Raw genomic sequence first — 22,228 nt, 5'->3', positions numbered from 1 at the left:
AAGTTGCTAGTGTTAACACCACTATGAACAATTGTGGCTATGTCCGATTTTTTAAAACCAAACAATTCTAAACATCTCCTCTCTTGGGGAAAACTATTTTTTTCTGGTGCACCTCTTGTCTGTCTGTCTTCATCTTTCATCTCTCTTTTCTGTTCTTGAATGTGCAGGAGCCACTGAGTCTCTCCCAACAGACCACCATGCTAGCTAGCAGCTATAACATTACCCAGAATGCCGTTTAGCATTGTATGTTTATAATTAGACATTTATTAGTGTTAAGAATTGTTAGTGTCACAAATTGCTGTGGGTTAGTTATATTTGGACTGGGGATGTGCAACGTAGAGCACCTTATACGGCTCTAGTAGTAGTAGCTTCCTGTTAATCACAATGTAACCACACACTGAAGCATACCCTGCTCTATTGTTTATTTTACTCTAAACAGGTCTACGAAGTGGACATGTTTATGTGTTGAAGAAGACTTGAAACTAGCAATTGAGACCATAAACTCATGGTCACAATGTTTACTGAGGTAAAGAAATCACGTAAAAAGTAGGATAATTTACTGGTAGACTTCCACACTATTATACTTCTTTTTGCAACCAGAGGAGTCACCCCCTGCTGGCCCGTAGAGAAAATGTAAGTTTTAAGCACTTCCTCGTTGGCTTCACCTTTCAGAACCGGAGGTGGCCGCCTGGTTATAATCCACTGGGCCCAGAATGAGGTCGGCCCTTGAAGGCGGAGTACCACCACCTTGTGGTCTCAAGATCTTAATCTGGCAAGCAAGTGTTTTGGCAACATGTGAAAGAAAGACACAACATCTTTTTATTTGGGGGTACTGTTCCATCATCTTTTGTTCTTCCGTCGATTCATTTCGTTATTTTTTTATTTATTTTTGCTATACTTGCCCAGTATCAGCCAGAACCACAATATATAAAAATATGATAATGAAAATCTCCTCCTGCTTTATTTTAGTTAACGTACTTCTCACTGTGAAACTTTGCCTGTGAAAATGTAAACATAGGTCTTCGTGCCGTAAATCGTTTTGTCAGATTTTGTGAGAAATCAGACTTTGGGACAGGCTTTAAGAATAATCACATAGAAATATCTCTTCGATGATGGTCTTATTTGCTTATGTAGGTCAAATAGAGGCTTCAGTAGTCTATTCAGTTGAGACATAACCAGTTAAAGACTTTAAGGGCAACTTTAAGGGCTAATATGATTATAAAGTTGAAAAATAATTTACTCCTACACATATTTTACTTGCTAATGGATGCTCTCCCTAACAGGAAATTAAATCAACACATTTTGGATAACCACTATCCCTTCAATTCATATATTAAGTCTAAGATGTCCTTGGTCCCAAGTAAAGTAATATTGTTTTATTTTCATTACTTTCAACACATTCATTAGAAAACACTACTGATTTCATATCGATTGTTTTATATATGTATCTCTGTCACAGTTTTTATTATCAGGCAGTAGCTACAGCTCTTTACTATTGTTTACATGTGAGCTTAAAATACTGTTGTGCAACCACTCAAGAAAGTAAAGCAACATGAAAGGGTAAATGCTTTATTCCATCGTACCAGTATGCACCAATTTACTGAACTTGCTGGAATCAGACCAAGGAAAGAACTAGTACAAGTTGTTTAAAAACAGTGTGGGAATCTTCAACTGTAAAAAGGTCTTTCAGGGAATGGAGGCAGAACATTTTCTCAGAGTCACCTGAGACAACCCAAACTGAAGTTCTTCTCTTTCACTTTCTACCAATATTCTGTAAAAGTGCCGTTGTTCAATGGCAGTTTCATAGGCGGTGTCTTTGAGGTCATGGCCTTTACCATCGTGAAGTAATAATGGTGGGAAGAAAGTGGAGGGACTATTAAGCATGAGTCCATGCTTAATAGGCGTGGTTGGCCACAAACAGTGAATCTCCGCCAGCAGCACTGACTCCAGAGGAAGCATATTTACCCTGGCAGGCCTGGTTGTTAGCCTGTTGGAGACAAAAACGACAGTATTACTGAATGCACAATATGATATTTAAGTATAATGCTTATAATCTAAACAATTCTCTGAGCAAAACTCTACTGCATCTAAATGACACATCACTAAATATAGACATACTTTATATTTTTAAAATGTTATCTACTAAGACATACCAAGGCTCTCTTGATGAACTCCTCCTGGCATGCCTTTCCATTCTCCTTCTTGCCACCCCATGCTTTGAGGGCAGAGGCCTGCAGGGCACGGCCATATGAGAAGGTCAGAGCCCAGGCCCTGTGCAGAGGGCACTGGTTCATGGCGTTCAGATTGATGGAAGCCTCCTCCTCACTCTGGCCACCAGACAGGAAGGTAATGCCTATACAGGAAAAGCATGAGAGTTTAGCAATGCACCACTGTAGACATTTGGGTGAATGTCATGCAGACTATATTGTGTCTGCAAAGTTTGCAAATGTGTGCATGTCAACAAGAGAGTATTTTGTGCATCCAGCTCACCAGGGACTGCAGGGGGCACTGTGCGACGCAGGGCGGTAACAGTTGACATGGCAATCTCCTGGTTGCTGTACTTGTGTGAGCAGGAGTGTCCGGCGGTGACCATGTTAGGCTTGAGGAGGGTGCCTTCCAGGTAGACGTGGTGGTCGGACAGGGCCTTGTAGACGGCAGCCAGAACCTTCTCAGTAATGTACTGGCAGCGCTTCAGGTCATGGTCACCATCAGGGAGAATCTCAGGCTCAATGATTGGGACGATGCCGTGCTGAGAAGGACAGAAACAAAAGGAGTCAAAATGACTGTGTTACCATGACGGGAGGCTGTCAAAGGTGAGTTTGTAACAAGGAGGCAAGACATGAAAACCTCAGTGGGGTCATACTGTATATCATGTAATCATTTCTTATTGTTTTAGTGGTTTCTAAACTGGGTTTACATTTTAGGTGGTTTTATTTGTATTGTCATTTTCTAAAGTTACAACACAGACTTTCTATATCTAATCTTTATAAGTCTACTCCAGTCGTAATCATTTATATGATTTATTTCTTGATAAGAGAGGCTTAATGGTAAACAACAGTGAATTGGAATCATCTGCAATATACAGAACTTGCCAATATTGCAGAGAGGAATAACATTTCTTTCAACAGTGCAGAAACACCTACATTTAGTTGCTTGTTCTGAGGATTTGAATGATATAGATAACTTGACATTATTTGTTCCACTGACAATGAATGCATGTCATGCAAAACCAAAACGTTTTGTTTTTTTAATTGATAAAAAAAAGTGAATGTTACAGAAGGTGATATGGCTTTGGGCCATTGACAATTCCTTAGATTATGTCTTTTGTTTCTTACCATCTGGCAGATGCTGGCATAACGGGCCAGGACATTGGCGTTCTCAATGATGGCCAGTTTTGAAGGAGTGGTGGGGGTGATCTTCAGCACAGAGCGCCACTTGGCAAAGTCAGCACCATCCTTCTTGTACTGGGCGCAGCGCTCATACAGTCCATCGAGACCTGTGAAAGAGGAAGAGAGGACACCCTGGGTGAGTTAAACAAAGGATTTAAGAGAAGTTGACCCTCTGATCTGTTCTTCGCTCACCCTGGGTGGTTGTCTCGCCGTTGGTTCCGGCCAGCGGGACAACACCTTTGTCGACCTTGATGCCCACCACCATGCCTCTTTCTTTGAGGTACTGGGTGAAGAGCTTTCCATCATCAGTCTTCTGGTACATGGTCTCATGGAAGAGGATGACGCCACCAATGCAAGGGTTGATGCGGTCATCAGCGGTGAAGAGGAGCTGGCGGTACAGTCTCCTGTTCTCCTCAGTATTCTCAGCATTGATGCTCTGGAAGCGCTTGGCAACGCTGCCTAGAGGTTGAGGAGACACAAGATAAATGAGAAATGGATCCCTCTGTGTGGTTTGTTAAGTGTTTGTTTGAGCCTTTACAGACTTGGAAAAAAGTGTTAGTTCTGAGTACTGTACAATCGAGCCAGTCAAAGTCATGACCGAGTGTTCATGATTATTTCACACAGTTTTTGAGTAACTTCCTTATTTACACATGCCAGCTCTGTAGTATTTTTGCAACCAGAAGTGACAGGAGAGGGAAGAGCTAAGTACAGCCAAACGAATAAGACATTTTTAGGTGACCAAAGTGTTACCTTTAACTTTCATGAACTGAAAACACACCATGATTGTTAAAGTTGTACGAAAGACAAAAGCACGGACAACTTGCAGATTGGATAATGCTATGGAAGTGACCTGTCAATCACAAAGTAGCCCCGCCCTAAAGCATACCCTGCTTTATTGCCTATTTTACCCATAATTTACTAAAAGAACATCATGCTGTATTGAACAAGACTAGAAACTAGTGTTTGAGACCATAAACTCATGTTTGCAATGTTAACTGAGGTAATACATCAAGTGAGAAGTAGGGTCATTTTCTCATAGACTTCTATACAATCAGACATCTTTTTGCAACCAGAGGATTAACCCCCTAATAGCCAGTAGATCTAATGCAAGTTTAAGGCACTTCCGCATTGGCTTACCTTTTCACAACCAGCTGTTGGCTGACAGTTTAATAGCAATCTATTACATTAGTTTTTTCAGATGAGTGTTGATCATCCTAAATGATTTATGATTTTTTAACTATAAAAAGTAAACTTTCTCGAAATTCTTTACCGGTGGACTCGTCTGCAGCGAGGATTCCCTTGCCGGGAGCGACGATCTTGTGAGCAATATCGCTGAGCTCCTTCTTCTGCTCAGGAGTGAGGAAGGGATATGCGTGAGGCATCCTGACTCTAGGAGAAAGACAAAGGAAGACAAATAAGGAAATATTCAGTTGGCTTATAGGCTAGACACAGGGCTCAATTTACGCAAGCTGCAAAGCTTAACGCTTAGGGGTTGTGGTTTTTTCTTTTGAACACATTGAAAACTGCCTGATGAAAGAAGGGCAGAACTGTCGGTTGACTGTGAGAAGGATGTGTAAAAAAAGAAAAGGAGAGACGTGGTCTACTACGTGGTCTGATGTTTCCTGTCTGACTTATATCATTTTAAATAAGTCATCGCACAGACCGTGTGAATGCAGTTTTTGCAGCTATTACTGCTCCAGTACCACAGAGAACTTCATGTGCTTTGGTTGCACAATATTACCAACACACAATATGTGTGTGTCAAAGGGGATCCAGTGTCAGAGAGCCCTCCACCCTCCTCTGTATATGACCACCCTTGAAAAAATCATGAAAAGCTTGTGGGTAACCTATTCTATTTTCTAGCCTCTTGTCCCTGACCTTTCCCTCCCCCTTCACTGCTCCCTTCCCTCCCGATTCCACCTCCCTGCTACTCTATCACCAACCTACTCAACATCCCTACCCCCTATCTGTTCCGTGCGTCTGCTATCATTTGGCTGGACTAAATATAAACAGTGTACCACTGCAAGGCAATGAAAGCACTTTGGCCCAGCAAGAAGGCATTAGATCAAAGAGAACTGTACAGCTTCACACCCCTTCTATTCAGAAGTCACAGCATAAGCAACACAAAGCCTGGACAAATTTAGACAGTTTTAAATGAGACAAACTGGTGAGTCACAACTGACCGCACAAAAACAATGCAGTGGAAACTTTTCATCATATTAAGAAGAGCATAGCAACAACCAGTCATGCACTGAAGACATATGCGCTAAACCATATGACAATTACTGTATTGTGTAGCAATATGAAACATGCTAAGGGAGAGTAGGGAATGTGTCATTTAAATCATTAAGATATTTCAAGTGTATCAGAGGGTAGTGACAAACATCTGTGGGTAAAATGTGACTCTCAAATACTGTATCTCATGCTTTCAGAGGAACAACACATTTGCTTGAGCTAAATCTATAGGTGAAACATTGTATCTCTTATATGTGCTAATTAGGTCATGCCCTTTTTTGCATTGTAGGAACAAAATATGCAACAAGTAGCACAAAACGCCAATTAAAGTGATGCATTCATCTCATAGTTGTTGTGAAATGTTCGGTTCTTTTACCTTTGAGGTTAGGAGGAGAGCTGAGAGAAGAGAGAGGGAGAGAGAAGATCCGGCCTTCGTCTGCGACAACCCTGCAGCCCGCTGGCCCTGGTATTTATCCTCCCATTGTGACCCCTCACATTTCAGCTGTCTGGCTATAAAAAGAACAGGACGCAACCAGAGATGGCTCGTGACATTCAGAGAGACTGGGCCGGAGTAACATGTTGGTGAGCAGCCGGTAAAAGGGCAAAGAGTGTTTCGTGAATGGCAGAGAAAGAGATAGAGTCAGGGACAGTTAGGTTGAAGAAAAAAAAGTAGAATTTTTGTGTGATGGCGTACTGTGAATAGGCAGGTAGATATTTGACAAAGATTAACATTAGCGAATTAGCCTCACTTTGATGTCTTCCAGCCCAACATTGTTCTTAAACAAAATCATGCATCTTCCAAGCACATCCTTGCATTCTGTACATTCTAGTTTACAACATTTTTATGATTATATGCTGCAATGAGTAAAAGAGTAGATTTCATACACTACTCAAGTGCAGTTAGTTCAACATTTGCTGACTCAACTAAGAAGAGCATCTTGGCACCCAAAGGTCATTTCATAGGGTGCGTGGAGGAAGATAACTTATATGCATGCAGTATGTACTAATAGCACACACAGACACACAAGCGTACTCACACAGAGGCTTGGAGGGCATGTGACAACGTTGCAAACGTGCCCTTAGAAATCAGATACAGATACAGCCACAAGTGTGTTGATCCTTGACCTTTTTGGTGACCTTTCACGATCGTCTCTGCTTGTCTGGAAAGGGTCAACTGCCGAGCTTGTCAAAGGTTGCACATGCACATAGTCAAGTTTCACAGCACTTTATATCTGTTTCATTTTCTCACTCAGCTAGGTCTCCAAAAAGAACAAGTCACACATTTGAAAGGATGTGAAATTTTGCACCATTGTGATGGTCTGAGCATTTGACTCCTTATCTGTTCTCGGCAGCTGCAGGAAAATAAGTTTACTTCCTGAACAGAGGCGGCGGGCTGAGTCAGTTATCATGCAGAGTTGCACAAAATAAACACCATAGCTTGGTTTATCAATAATCAGGCAGGGTTCAGAAACTATTAATGGTGTAGTTATACAAAATCAATATCCAATCAGCCGAATTAATTCCTGGATTTGTGTCCTTAGACAGTGAGAAACCCATGGCACCGTACTTCATCAATGTCATGGTACATCAAGTCAATGTTTTAAAATTCACAGCAATCATTAGTGAACGAGAAGAGCAAGAACAAGAATATATTCCAACGACTCTAAGTGCTCGCCTCCGATAAAACTGGCACACAGGCTCACAGATGGGAAGTTCAGAGGAAGTCAAGCAAAAAGAAGAAATGGACCTTTTTATTTTGGGATTTTCTATTCATGAGGAAGCTTATCTTAATAGTGCTTTAGTGCGTGTTAATTTACCCGTGGTGAAGTTGATTATCATATAATAATTTAACGTCTTCCCTCTCCGACTGGTCTAGGGGGGAACACCAATACAATTGTTTGGAAAACGGAACCACGTTAATATCAACAAGGAAAGCAGGACATGTCTACCTTAGTATACAATACAGCTGAATGCCTGATTGGCCTTGTTGCCCTGTGGGGATTGAAAGTGATGTTAAAGGTCTAATGAAAACATTCATGTTCTAAATAAAACCAAGTTCAGTGGGTTACAATTCTCAGAAAACAATGTAGCACACAACTAAAGTGAGCGGTGGTTAGGGATAAGGTTTTATTAGGTTAGTTATCTAAATCGTTTTTAATTTTCAGCCTGGCATCCAAACTAGCATCAGTTTCCACTCCACCACTCTGGGTAGAATAATGTGTGGAAAATGTGTGCTTGGGTGATTGACTCAAAATGATACAATGCCTATTATTTTTGCAATCAAGTGGTAACACATGGTGTGCTAATATAAAACAGAAACTGTTGTAACCCCTCCTACAAAAGAGTTCCTCTTACTGTCTGCCTTAGCTCAGAGCTGTCACCTTATGATTTCTGCATGTTGTTATCAACCCCTCCTTCACAGTTTCACTGGTAAAGAAATAGTCACTAGGTCGCCATAAAGTGCAATAGTTTCCAAATAAATGTGTATGAGCTTTGAGAATCCTTTATGCTTTGAGTGTTTTCCATTGGAGTAACACAATGGACTGGAGAATTACTACAACTGTATTCTTGTCAGGTAAGAGAAATGTATACTTCCTCATTTTGTGTCTTTATGAATATTTGAGCAAGCAGTGAAAGTATGATCCTGTCGTTTTTTTTAATGATATTTTATTACTAAGTTATGTTCCCATAGCACGCTGGAAGCACACAATTTATTATCACAAAATATTAGTTGTGTTATTTTGAAAACCTTTAAACCAGGACTAAAGATTAAGCACCGAAATAAGAGTATATGTAGAAACAGTTAAGATTATCAATTTGTATTTCATCGTCTGTGATTCAAAGAACCTGTGTCAATGTGTGACCAGCTTAGTTTACTCTGGCCCTATAAAGCTTTCTGTAATTTTTTCTTTAACATTAGACAAGTTTTTTTTTTCTTTAAACACCTACCACCTGCCTGTTTTAGTACTAGCTACAATTCCAATTCAATTACAAGTGTTGTACCATAAAAAAAACTTAAATCGAGTCAGACTTATTACAACTGAGTTATGATCATTCAAACTTATGACATTGTAGCAGCATCTATTATTGTAATGCCATTAAATAGAAGATGTTTGCAAGAATTATGGCATTTTGTAACAAACAGGTCTTATGCACGAAAATAAGTTTTTTGTAAAAAATCAAAAGGGTATGACCTATTCCAAAACATATTTCTCGAGCCACAAAATCCAAGACAAACTCAATTTTGCTTCTCGGTTTTATGGTTCAAGCTGGGAGTAAAAAAGTATTTTATAAATGACAACTCAAACTGAATACTAGTTCCTTGGCCTGTAACAGCCTGAATTTGTAATGGTGGTTTAGTTTCAATATATATTAAGTGATTTAGTTACAATAAACAATGCATCCTAACACAACAGAAATCTGTGCCATGAATGAAATAAAAGAGCATTTCTGAGTCTTTCTGAAGGCATGAAGGCAACAGTTCCTTAACTGAGGCTGACACACAAAAAAGCAGAACCTGAGGGCATAAGATCATGGTGATTGAACCCATATCTTTTTTTATGCATTTATTTTTCTTGAGAAACTATGTCAGCCAAAGTTATGTCATTTTGTCAGACTTTCAAATGTACCGGATACTAAGATAATTTAATATCTATCTGAGGTGACTAGAAGTGTCTGAGAAAGTCTGAGCCTGAACAGGTCTATAAAGGGAAGTTACACATCTGACACATCTTTTCACCTAATCTCTCGTAATCTTGAGGAACTAGGAAATATTTTGTCAAGCAATCATAGTGACCATTTTTGGAAAACGTTGTTTTATAGCCAAAAAAGGAAGACTTAATTTGCGCAAGAAGAAACACCCACTGTTAGATATTCCAATGTGAAAACAATAATAGAATGACAACTTCCTGCATGTTGCCATGGAAATAAGTATGCTTCAGTTTTGTTTCTGCTATTGAAGAATTAAAGAAGTGTTTAGAGTGTCAGAATCTAAAAAAAAAGTCAGATAAGTAGCTACTTTAGGGACACTATGTTTAAGGTTAGAAAATATCTGATGTTGGCGCATCCTTGTGGTGTGATCAAAAAATACACTGTGGCAGACATAAATAAAATGTTCCTACAAACTAAAACATATACACATATGCAGAATGATTTAAACGTCACATTAGATTTCCTGACATGGGGTGTTTTTTTTCTTTTTTTCCAAATTAAGTCTTCCTTTTTTGCCATTTTTGGCCATAATACACGTTTTTTATGTTTAAAATGATACAAACACTTTGACTACCTGACATTATCTCCAAGTTTTTCAGGGTGTGCGTTAATGTGGCTTTAAATCATGCTGTTTCTTCTTCATTCCTCAGTGTTAAAAGCTGCACTTTGTTATAACATCGAACCCGTGGCTTGGAAGACATTGACTCAACCTGCTGCAGGTTTTGGATACCAGGTGGTGCAGCGGGAAGTAGAGTAAGTGGATGTTGTTGTGGAACATGGGCCTACACTAGCCAAATGTAAACTATTCGCATTTTTGTCATGGGAGTGTCTCACACTCACAATCAATCATTTTCATATTGACAGAAATGTGTAATTCATGAATCTACATTGCTCTTTCACACGTTTGTCTGGTTGTATTTCCTCAGCTTGCTGGTCAGTGCTCCTCTTGAACAGTATTCACAAAGAGGAAGAGGACAAATATATAAGTGCTCCACCGAATCATGTAGTAAACTATCGGGTCCAGGCAAGCAACTTCTCATTTCCACATGCTTCACACACTATGAAACTAAACCTAAACGATTAAAGCATTAGGGGTGCTGATTTTTAAGAGCAGGTTTTCAACAGGTGGGGTCAAGACTTTATTTGAGAGCTGGCTTTCTTAAAAAGATAAGTGGTGTTTTGACATAAGTGGCCAACAGATTAAATAAAACAAGAAAAGTATTACACTACACGTTCCCACCAGAGTTCCTTTTGTTTTAATAGAATAATGACTTGTTAGGGTGGACACATTTAATATTTAATGCTGTTGAAAAAGTTAACAACAGTTACCAAAGTGAATATAGTCACATGATCATTGGTCACAGGCCAGAGAGCAGTGAGTATGAATAGTTATCAGATAACAGGAAGTATTTTACTTGGGGGAACTGAGGTTTGTGGTGGACACTGAAATTGTTGTTGTGGCGCTATCACAATGTGTTCAGAAAGACTGTTTTAACATGACTGATGGATGTTTCAATGCAGGGATCCAATTTCCCATCAACATGTCTCTTGGTTTGACAATGGCAAGTGATCCCTCCAGACAAAACACTTTGGTGAGCCGAAATTATTCACAATTCAAAATGCTCTTTAAGTTTCTTCCACTGAAATAATTTCCTCGCCACCTTGCATTTTATCAATGCACACAGCAACATATTATTTATTAATCAGGACTTTTGTCTTTTCAGGCGTGTGGTCCAACCATCCCAAAGGATTGCCAAAGTATCACCATGTACAGCGGTGCATGCTGGCAGATAGACCGTAATGATAAATTTAAGGGTCCCGTACCTTCTTCTGATCGAGGTAAATATGGAATAATAAATACACACTTTACACAATCAATACAACGTGCACAGGATGGTAGCATCGTAGTACTTCGAGGCTTTTCTTGATTAATCAGCACTGTCACAATCAGATATTTAGATATTGATATTAAGCATATCACCATTCGTTGAAAATATTCCAAAGTAAATGCACATTGACCATAGAAGTATCACTTGTATTGTTGGGTAACCACCTTTAACGACATAGGAACACGTTTTAAGTCTGATGTAGTAAGGTCATATTTCTTTTAGATGTTTTCGTATTGTCTGCAGAAAGAAACAACACTAACACCCGCATGTGAAATGAGTGTATGTATTATCTATACACTAAATTAATAGTGAATAAAAAATATCAAGAATAAATTTGAAACAAATAGATAACCAAATAATCAAATATGAAGATATGTATGCAACAGCAACCTTAGCATCATTTGGAAGACTAACAGTATAATGAACATAAAAAAGTGGTTGAAATGGTTAAAGATAGAATTCAAACTAGCCTTTCCACTTAAACAAACTTTAGCATCAAACTCGTTGCAGAAATCAAGGTAAAGTTTGTACTTTGTTACTTTTCTGCTGTCCTGGGCTGAAGTGTCTTGCTGTTGAATACTGCAGGTGGATGTGAGGTTAGCCTACCAGTAGCTGTGGAGCAGCTGCAGAGGTAGCCGGTGTTTCAGACCACAGTCACAGACTGAACAAACTTTTGTTCAGTCTGTGACTGTGGTGGGTAGTTCTTCTGTTTGCGGCTGACAGAGTCTGTAATAAACTTTCACATATGGACCATGAATGTTCAAACACATCTGAAGATGTCCTCTTCAAGTGGTTTTCAATTATTTAAGACCAGATTGTTGACATACATAGAAGAATGTCTGGTCAAAAAAAAAAGAAGAAATATCACAATCTATTTTCCTGCAGGAACATAAATTGTGAATAAAGAATGGGTTTCAAACACAATACACATATCACATGATAAGCTTGTGATGACGCAGGTACTCTGAACGTTTGCAAGGGGACAATAAAAGGGATTTTTTTTGTACTTATGTAGTATTCATTGTCCATTTATTGAATTATCCAGAATCTGCATACTGTTTGCTGCATTTATGTGATGTGTCCTGTAGGAACAAATGTTTTTTAACCAACTTCTAAGTTACTTGAAATCTCTTTGACAGCGTGCCCATCAGCAGACATTGCATTTCTGTTGGATGGCTCTGGCAGCGTATCAAATACGGATTTTAAAACAATGAAAGGTTTTGTGAAAAATCTGGTCCGCTCACTCCTGCCACTAGGCACAAAGGTAAAACTGTGTTTCCAGTGCCAGTGTTACCACAGCACAGGCTCTGTGAACTTATTTCTGGATGAATTAAAGTGATGATTCCACAATTCTTTATGTTACTACAAAAAATTAACGGTAAAAATTCCAAATGTAAGAGCTGACTGTTCAATCTTTTGATTTAACAGATTCTGTTTTTCCTGTTTTTGCAGTTTGCCATTGCCCAATTCGCCAGGGATCCCAAGATCCATTTTTTCTTCAATGATTTTCTCTCTGGAACTAAACCATGGGAAGCTAAAATTGATGAGATTAAACAACTCGGGTCAACAACTTACACAGCTGAAGCCATCAAACATGTGGTGTAAGTGTCGTCATCATGTTGAATTTATATTGGGGAAACAAGTGCTTAGGAATTCTTCATTTAAGTTATATGCCACAAAGTATTGAATTTTTTAAAGCTGGGCTATAATGATAGTTTGCATTTTAAGATACATAAAACCATGCATCAATGAGACAGTGTGGGGTAGTACTCTTGGCTCTTTTGCGGGCATATAGCTTGAGTTGTTGTGTATTCCAGTAAAGGTGGGCCCTTGACCTAATATTAGTTTCCCCTTTGCTGAAATTACATTTGAGACCATGGGCACCCTCTCTTTTTTATCTGCAGTATCGGGAGACAAACAAACTGGGGACTCGCTCATAAAAACATTGCTGCATAGAACTACGAGATGTCAAAACCTCCTCAGTGTACATTTAAAATTGATGCTGTATCACTTTATTTCACTAGGGGAACAAAATAACAGTCCCAAGTTTGGCTACAATGCTTACATTACTAAAATGTGTTTAAAGTTTGTCTTCATTTTGTTAATTAATCTAGTACAAGTTAAAAATGATAGTATAGCCAAGTAAACCTTCTCACTCTTCATGTTCACCTGGCTACTGGATGATTCAGTCAGATTGATCTATAGTAGTGTCATTTTGATTAGACTTTTAACAATGTAGAGAATGTTTTGTGTCCACTCGGAAGCAATAAAAGAAGATATAAAACAGATCAATTTATGGGGGAAATGTAGCCATTTGTTATATATACTGTTAAGACACCCTGATGAATTCGGTTTTTTTTATTTTTTTTATTTTTTTACTGACACAGTATCTATGGTTAATATGATTAACCATTAATATGATTAACCATAGATATGGCAAAATGCATTGCAAAAGGGTGTATTGAAATAGCATCTTTCTTTTTACAGCACAAATGTTTTCATACCAAGTAGAGGTTCCCGGTCAAATGTGAAGAAAGTCTTGATAGTCATTACCGATGGAGAATCACACGACCGGCGTGATTTGCCATCTGCAGCAGCGTTAGCTGAGAAGGCAAATATTGTTCGATTTGCTGTTGGAGTAAGTTCCCTTATTTTAAATCAATGAATTTAAGCAGTTGACTTTACTGCGCAGCCTCAAATACTTGTTTTTAACATCCCTAGGTGGGGGACGCATTTAAGAAACCAGCTGCAATAAATGAACTGGAGACCATTTCATCTTCTGCCACAGAAAACGTATTTCAAGTGAAGAGTTTTGACGCACTTGAAAAAATAAGGGAGAGTTTGCAGGCCAAACTCTTTTCCATTGAAGGTATAGTCATATAGTTTTAAAAAAATGATGGACATATTTGAACCTTTATACGATCTCAGTGCTACGGCATTGAGAAAATATTGTGCTCATTTATGTTTCTGTTACAGGATCAAAAAGTGGAGAGTCACTGAAACTGGAAATGGCTCAAGAGGGATTCAGCGCAGCTTATGCGCCTGAGGTGATAAAAAAACAAAACAGGAATGCCCTGGACGATGCAAACACACAGATACACACACATCTTTGTCAAACCCAGAATTCAGATTTTTACTGCATTTAACACTTCAGTATTTTCCTATTTCAAGTTAATTTACTTTCATTGCTTCTTCTTTGTCTTTCATAAACAAGTTCAGGATTTAGTGGAAGTGAGTAAGAAAATAAATTTGGAAAGCCTGTTCAATTAAACATCTGTTTAAATTTAAGGGAATTCAGATGGCTATTGTTGGTGCCAATGAGTGGAAAGGAGGCTACCTCCAATACCCAGTGTCGACAAGCCTCAAGACGAGCTCCTATGAGCCTAATATAGAGGCTGACAGTTATCTGGGTAAGAATGTTAATACAACAGGTACACCATTGACATGCATTGCTCCACTTTTCTCTTGGCTTTGACTTTATACGTTATTATTTATTATAATAAAGAAAGTATTTTATTCTCTGGTTTTATGTTAGAAGTTAAAAGACAAAAAAAGAGTCAGTCATGTAAAAGCAGAAATCATGATGTTTTAAAAAAATGTCTTAGGGATGATGAATATGAAGACTCTTCTCAGCCTTAAAACTTTTTGCTTAAAAATGTTTGTTACATAATCTCTTAATCGTAGTCTTAATCAAATACATTTATTTGGGGATTCAGATTTTCTGAGATAGGTAACGTCCATATACTGTATGTTTTCCACAGAGTTAAAGGTAATTAAAAAATCTGCAAGGATAGACAGTTTGCTCACAGTTGGTCAGACTTTAACTGATGGGCTTTGATTCCAGGTTACTCCATGGCAGTCGCTAGAACGAGGCAAGGCACATTAACAATTGTTGGAGCTCCAAGATATCAACACAGAGGAGTTGTGATGGTAGTTTTCCAAAACTGGAAGCAAAAAAAGATTGATCCCTTTCCATGGCAGGTACAAGCTTAAAATAAAGGAGGACTGACAGTCCTGAAAGACAATATGAAACATATGTTTTAATTATGTAATTCTTTCCTTTGATAATTTGTTGTTTTCACAGTTTCAGAGTGGTGAATATTTTGGGTCAGTTGTTTGTGCGTTGGACGTGGATCTTGACACTTACACTGACCTAATCCTCATATCTGCCCCTATGTTCGTGGACACCGATAGAGAGGGACGAGTTTACGTTTGCGACGTAGCTGGTTTGGTAAATGAGAGTTTTATCTGGTGCCTTAAAATGAATCTATCTGTTATTCTAACGACCATGCAATCATCGACTCTCGTCCGTATATTTTAACCAGGATGTGGAGTGTCACTTAGATTCTCCGTCAGTACTAAGAGGGGAGGCATCCCACAAAGGAAGGTTTGGGTCTTCTCTCGCTATGGTGCCCGATCTTAACGAAGATGGTCTCAGTGAGTTGGCAGTTGGAGCGCCTTTGGAAGATGACGGTCAAGGCAGTATCTACATATTCAATGGTGAAGGAAGAGGAAGAATCAGTTCCGCTTACTCACAGGTGAGCGAGATCCAGCATGCACGGTGTTTTCCCCTGTAGTCAAGATAAAAATCTTTACATTTTTCAACATGATTAATTTGAATATTTCCATTGACATAGAGAATTGCTGGCTCTGAAGTCCGGTCAGGACTGAAGTTCTTCGGCACGTCGATCAGTCAGTCGTCTTTTGACCATAGTGGCGACAAATTGCCGGATTTAGCTGTGGGTTCAAAGGGCGCAGTTGTTTTACTTAGGTAAGTCCATCCAAGATGCTTCTATTTACATATTACTCTCCAGTGTCATTCTACTAAGTTACTGTCAAACTTTATCTTTCCAATGTGTGCAGATCAGTCATTCAGTCTCTTTGTACACATTTTGCACAGGACTACTCACCAATGATGGATTGTATCAGGCAGCTAAAATAATTTGGTTTTCTGCTGCCTTTTATCTACTGCTCACAAAGCCAATAGTTATCCACATGTGTTTTCCTGCTCTGTCCATTCCCAGGTCAAAGCCTATAGTAACGGTACAAGCTACAGTGTCGTTCAGCCCAAACCAAATCTCTACTCAAGGCTCGGACTGCTCAAAGCCTTTGAAGAACACAGCAACAATCTGCTTTACCATGACCAAGCTCTCTCCAGTAGACAGAGGTACCTGACGCTCCACTGTCATTTAAATACTTTAAAGAGTAACCTCTTAATTAAACACTAATCTGTTACAGCTCAAGCAATGATTAACTATACTCTAACGCTGGATGCCACCCGCAAAGTCCCAAACAACCGGGCCTACATTGTTGCAAAACAGCGAGAGAAGATTGGAACAATTACTCTTGACTTACTGCGTCGAAGATGTGCCAACGTTGAGTACTTTGTCGAGGTAAATTGTTAGACATACACAACAATAAAATCTGGTAGATTATGTATTTCATGAATAACCTCTATAACTGGAAAACCACAGCCTCTCTCGTGTTGAAAAAAATCCCTGTTTAATGCCCATGTTGTGTTAAAGAATCCATCCCTTGCAACCTTGACTAATGTATTTTACAATAGCGCCCTGCCCCTTTTCTTGCAGGCCTGTCCAGATGATTCCCTCAATGCACTTTCCAATGAACTCAGATTCACCTTTAAAGGTTTACCTAACAACGGAAATCCCCTTCCGAGTCTCGCCCTGCAGGTGCAGACAACAAGCTTTCATCCTGTAAGTACTCTCTAAATATCTTTAAAGAACTTGCTTAGGACTCTACCACATGGTTTTCATTGTCTGCCAGAGTATTAAATGAAAAACAAAGTCTTTATGAAATTAAGAATAACAGCTTCACTTTTTTTCCCGAATACTTCTGGAGAATTCATGTCAGTTTCACATAATCAACCATTTCACCACATAGCTACCACATGGAGAGCTCTGCAGTGCATCATGCCTTCTAAACAATGTTCAATTGTAATTTCATTTATTTGTAATAGTAGTCATTCAGACATGTCAACTCTTCCTGAACAAACACATTTTACTTCATACTCTCTTCCACAGTTAGGGTTCGAGATCAATTGCGGCACAGATGATAAATGTGTCGATGACCTGAAATTAAATTTCAACTTCAGCAGGTGAGCTACAGAAGTGAAGCCTGACTAGGGTGTGAGGTTTGCTCTCTCTTACTCAGCATGCTGTTTTATTAAGTTTTGGGGTGCAGCACAGGGGAGTATAAACCACTGATATTTTAATTTTGTCTCTTTAAGTGTAAAATATTATTCCTATACTTTGGTTTATGACGAAATACCTGCAAAAAAAAGGCATTCCTGACATCCTCAGCTGTCCTATGTTTTTCTGTGTACAAATTAGCACATAATAGCATGCTAACACACTAAACTAAGAAGGTTAACATGCTGATGTTAGCATTTACCTCAAAGGATCACTGTGCCTCAGCCTCACAGAGCAGGTAGCAGGCTGTAGATCCTTAAGGCACAGTCACACATGCATGAAAGCAACAATCGCCTCCCGTTCACTTTCATGTGAGCGAGGGAGTGAAGCAACTTTTCCTGCACCATGGCAAAACAAATCCCCATGATCACATTCGTGTGGAGTTCAACTTTGGTAGACTTTCAGGTTAATATCGCCTTAGCAGGCAATGGTCACTCCTGCATTTGCACGTGTGACCTTGCCTAAGGCATCCGGCACTCGCATTGAATGGAAGTGAACCTGATGCGAGGGCTACATTTTGACAATGACTTTAAGCTGCGGTTGAAAAGTCTTTTTTGCTTAGAAAGGTTTCTAACTGATAGAAATGATTCGTAAGTCTCTAAGTGGCAACCTGATAAATCTTCTAAAAGCTAAGAAATGGTACTTCCTTTCTCTCCTCCTTTAGCATAAGGTACACTGGATCATCCTTTTTAAAAGGAGAGGGGGTTATATTCACCCACAATTCCTTGCAGCAGCACCACAGTAGACCCATGTAGAGACCATGTCAATGACATCCACCATTGCATAATTACGTAGCCTAGTGTTAGTGCAGTGGGATTCTTGTAGCACCTAGGTTTTATTTTTCCCTTTGAATTCTCCTTTACATCTTTCCTTGAGCTCACAATGTTCTCCATCATTCACCAGGAACGTCATTTATTTTTTCTTCACAATTTCACCGCGGTCTTTTGATTTAGTCTAACTTCAATTTTCTCTTTATTCACATCTCTCAGTTCCTCAGAGGTTAGAGTGGGCATTGATGAACTCTTGGATGTCACTGTCTCAGTGGAGAACAGCGGGGAAAACTCTTACAACAGCCGAGTCAGTCTCACCTACCCAGCCGATCTCTCATACAGGAAGTTTACAATTCTGCAGGTAAGGCTTCAGGAGCAGGTCTGCCTTCATTGATCTCTGGTCAACTGCTCTCTCCAGTTACACAGCACTTTTTCAAATGTGTTTGTTATAAAGGGAAGAATCGAGTGCAGGTCCTTGGACAGTGAAGATGGCATTACGAGAGGAATGACAGACTGCACTGTTGACAAGCCTATTTTGAAGAGCAACACTAAGGTCTGATCTTTGTACAGAATGATCTCTTCTCACAGCTGCAGAGACAGAAGAGGCAATCTGATTTCTTTCCTTTCTGTCATTTAGGCTTTCTTCATCATCTCCTATGGGATCGAAACTAACAGTCAACTTGGCAGGAGGATTTTTGTCTCTGCTAATGCTACCAGGTACTGCTCAGATGCCTGCATAAATGTGCAACAGTCCCATTCCCATTTGTACAAATGATTTCACCTTTCCTTTAGTGGGAATCAGGAGCACTCCGACTCGAGTGAACTCTACAAAATCAAAGGGATTGATGTGAAGTACAGCATTTTTGCTACGATTGAAAGGTTTGTTTTGTTCTAAATTCTTTATAAAAAAATAATACTCTATACTGTACTACATGATAATAATACTTTTAAGCTGGCATCTTATCACCTAATATTCATCGAATGATTTTTACATCCCTTAAGTACCCTTAGCTACAGCAACTTCTCTTCCGGCAAGAATAATCTGCACAAACCAGTCCAACAATCGATTGTGGTAAGATAACTTATATAAATTTATCAGTAATTATTTTTAAACTATATTTACTTTCAGATTCAGACATCACTTTAATGCTTACCACCCTTTTCTATTTCTTCTCTAAGGTTACAAATGATATTAGAGCTCTGAATTTCACTGTGGTGATCAGGGTGCCAGTGAAGCTCGGTGATAAAGACATCTGGGTGGATTCCCGCAATTTGCAGGTTACTTGTGGGAACTCGTCGATACTGAACCCTTAAAATATCCAATTATAGTTGTTTTACGCAACTACAGTGTTATGGATGGATGTAATTATACAAGGACCACATCTGTTTCTCTGTAAACTGACATGAATCTCCTCTATTTTAGATTCCAGATTGCCAAAGAGAAATGGATGAAGTACCTATTGTCACAGATTTTATTGCTAAGATACAGAAAAATAAGTTGGTGGTAAGCATGCCTCTACCATCTATGAGTAATTGCGAAGCTCATTTAAGGGCTCCTGCATACGCTCATATAACTGGAGTTACATCAATATAACTGCTACTTTTTTTCCATCTCACTGGAGTGTTTAGGACTGATTACAACTCTCTCTGCTTTCTGGCTTCTTTGAAAACACTAACAGGACTGTTCTGTAGCCAGGTGCACAGTTTTCAAGTGCAGTAGGTTCATGGGAAGACTGGAGAGTAAAAAGTACAACATCTCTGCCAACCTTAGTTCGGGATGGATAGAGCAGGTAACGGATGTGTCTGTATAATATTCAAACAAACTAACTAACATTTAATGAACATTTTAAGTGCTCCATTTGGAATAGACTCATCCTACCCTTCATATTTTCCCCTCAAATAGATTGGACTTCAATCTGCCAAATTCCTCTTGACCAGCACAGCCAGTCTGGAGTACGACAGTAACCAGTACATCTTTTTTTCAACGGGGTCTAACAACAAGCCTCCTGTTCACAAGGTGATTACACATTGTTTTGACCTCTTTGTGTTTTCATCAAGCTCGAACTAGACCCACATTCTGTCATTTCACCTCTCAGATTGAGGCAGAGGTAGATGTGTATCGTGAACCAGACTTCACCAAAGAGATTGTTGGAGGATCCCTGGGAGGGTTGGCTTTCCTGGCTTTACTCACCGCTGGCCTGTATAAGGTGAGACGCTGAACATATACTGCTTCAGTTTAGTGAACAGCTTTATACAGGAAATTAAGCCATTTTTTCATTTCATAGGCGTAATTAATAACATAAATTAGTTTTATTTCGGTGGGTCAAGGCCCAGGTATTATGAATGCTGGCTCACTGGAATGGCAGTAACACACTAAATAGAACAACACCATCATTTATTTTATAAATTACACCAGTCAAAATGGCTGCCTTGAAAAGGGCCGAAATGGCAAAAGTAACTGCAAAACTAAATAGGGTATTTAAAATATTATTCTCTCATCATCTTTGGTGCTTTACATTTATTTATTATGCATGTTTTTCATATAACTTCCTTTGTGTTTCACTCTTAGGCTGGATTTTTCAAGAGTAAATACAAGGAAATGATTAACAATGATGCGGCAGATCCGGGGGTTGATGGAGACGCACCCGCACCGGAATGACAAATATAAAATCTGCAGCTTTTTCACAGACGCAGCTTTTTCCAGATCAAATCTACTCATAGAAGCAGCCTGACCGCAAAGCAACAAAGCTGTTTCAACATCTACAGTGGCACCTACGTCAACTCTGATTACTTCATCTGAGCCATTACTCAGAGCTCTAGCATTTTTATAATGTTTTTGGCATTTTCAGGACGATTTTTGGGGAAGAAGACTACTTTGGGTTGAATAAACTAGAAAGCTTAGCTCTATCTGAAATCACTCCCTCACTCTAGCATTCATTATTTCCTATAACAGAGGTTCCCAACCAGGGGGTCAGGAATGCAACAAGGGGTCGCAAGATGATTTCCTGGTTAGGAAGTAATACTAAGTCAGTGCTGTAAAGATTTACCTCTTCTTGTCCCTAAAAAAGTCTGAGCAGAAAAAATCTCTTTCACCCTTGAATAAAGGACTGCAAGCAGACATCGGTTCATATTAAGAATAACAATAAAAGGTTTTGAACCACTCCATAATTGACTTTATAGTAAGCAGTAAATTAAAATTTCAGGCAATGTACAGTGTATACATTTCACTTATAAATTGGGGCACTCAAATAAGATGAAGAGAATGAACGTAGTGCAAGTGTACACTACATACATGGAGTGATTTCAGACACAGCCCATGTGATGTAATGATGAAAGAAGCTTTACAAAATGACTGTACATCTTTCTAATTCATTTTTTTGTTTAATAGCCCATTGTTAATCAACAATGAAACATTTCTAATTTTATATTTGCAAGCTTTGCATGTTAATTTGTGTTAATTCTAGTTTCACACATATGGCTGTGTAAAACTGCGGAAATTGAAACGGCAATATTGATCAAAGTACTGTATTCAGAATTTATGTGAAGAGACGCTGAGTATATGCTTAATCAATATTTATTATACATGTGATTAAAATTCATTTTTATTTCTCTTAATAATAAATGGTAGTATTTATTATCTAAAGAATATTTACCTTCATACATGACTCATTACATTTTTACGTGGAAAGGCAAAAGAGGTATGAGAATAAATAACATAGAAGTTGTTCCTCATTGGATTCAGTGAAAGACATTATGAAAAGACATTTCCTGTAAAAATTCATTTATATAAAAATTCATAATTCTACAGTTGAATACCTTTTGTTGTTATAAAAATATAACTTTGTTGGAAGTGCCTGACAACTGACCTGAGTATCTTTAATGCATTTATGAGAGCTTGAGAAGAGTGCAATAATGAACCTAAGTGATAACAGACCTAAAGATAACAGACCTAAAGTCCTGACAAAAGAAACACAGAGGTAACGGGGACAGTGAAATAGACGAACAGGGAAATTGAGAAACATGCT

At 38.8% G+C, this 22,228-nt stretch overlaps 2 protein-coding genes across 4 annotated transcripts; one reads left to right on the top strand and one right to left on the bottom strand.

Annotated features, from left to right (window-relative positions):
• Window positions 1-1,484: 1,484 nt before the first annotated feature.
• Window positions 1,485-6,811, bottom strand: aldoab (aldolase a, fructose-bisphosphate, b). Of its 3 annotated transcripts, none has more exons than XM_054598446.1 (8): window positions 6,662-6,811; window positions 6,001-6,185; window positions 4,660-4,778; window positions 3,582-3,848; window positions 3,336-3,496; window positions 2,491-2,749; window positions 2,154-2,353; window positions 1,485-1,987 (listed from the first exon to the last, which is right to left on the bottom strand). In XM_054598446.1, the coding sequence occupies exons 3-8, from the start codon at window positions 4,769-4,771 to the stop codon at window positions 1,895-1,897; spliced, it is 1,092 nt and encodes a 363-aa protein (XP_054454421.1). In that variant the 5' UTR covers window positions 4,772-4,778; window positions 6,001-6,185; window positions 6,662-6,811; the 3' UTR covers window positions 1,485-1,894. The 3 variants fall into 3 exon arrangements, with proteins under 3 accessions (XP_054454421.1, XP_054454419.1, XP_054454422.1); XM_054598444.1 differs by having other exon boundaries at window positions 6,001-6,134; XM_054598447.1 differs by lacking the exon at window positions 6,662-6,811 and having other exon boundaries at window positions 6,001-6,546.
• Window positions 6,812-8,024: 1,213 nt separating this feature from the next.
• Window positions 8,025-21,329, top strand: LOC129091023 (integrin alpha-X-like). Its single transcript, XM_054598440.1, has 30 exons — window positions 8,025-8,199; window positions 9,986-10,088; window positions 10,262-10,359; window positions 10,857-10,927; window positions 11,060-11,174; window positions 12,364-12,488; window positions 12,677-12,825; window positions 13,712-13,862; window positions 13,946-14,093; window positions 14,201-14,271; window positions 14,514-14,634; window positions 15,069-15,205; window positions 15,309-15,455; window positions 15,550-15,762; window positions 15,862-15,995; window positions 16,249-16,391; window positions 16,463-16,617; window positions 16,813-16,938; window positions 17,266-17,339; window positions 18,423-18,564; window positions 18,658-18,756; window positions 18,841-18,920; window positions 18,996-19,082; window positions 19,206-19,275; window positions 19,383-19,481; window positions 19,627-19,707; window positions 19,883-19,993; window positions 20,107-20,220; window positions 20,300-20,410; window positions 20,773-21,329. The coding sequence occupies exons 1-30, from the start codon at window positions 8,163-8,165 to the stop codon at window positions 20,860-20,862; spliced, it is 3,402 nt and encodes a 1,133-aa protein (XP_054454415.1). The 5' UTR covers window positions 8,025-8,162; the 3' UTR covers window positions 20,863-21,329.
• The last annotated feature ends 899 nt before the right edge of the window (window positions 21,330-22,228 follow it).

The sequence above is a fragment of the Anoplopoma fimbria genome, chromosome 5, assembly GCF_027596085.1.
Source record: "Anoplopoma fimbria isolate UVic2021 breed Golden Eagle Sablefish chromosome 5, Afim_UVic_2022, whole genome shotgun sequence".
Classification (NCBI taxonomy): domain Eukaryota; kingdom Metazoa; phylum Chordata; class Actinopteri; order Perciformes; family Anoplopomatidae; genus Anoplopoma; species Anoplopoma fimbria.
This window is presented reverse-complemented; position numbering and strand designations above follow the sequence as displayed.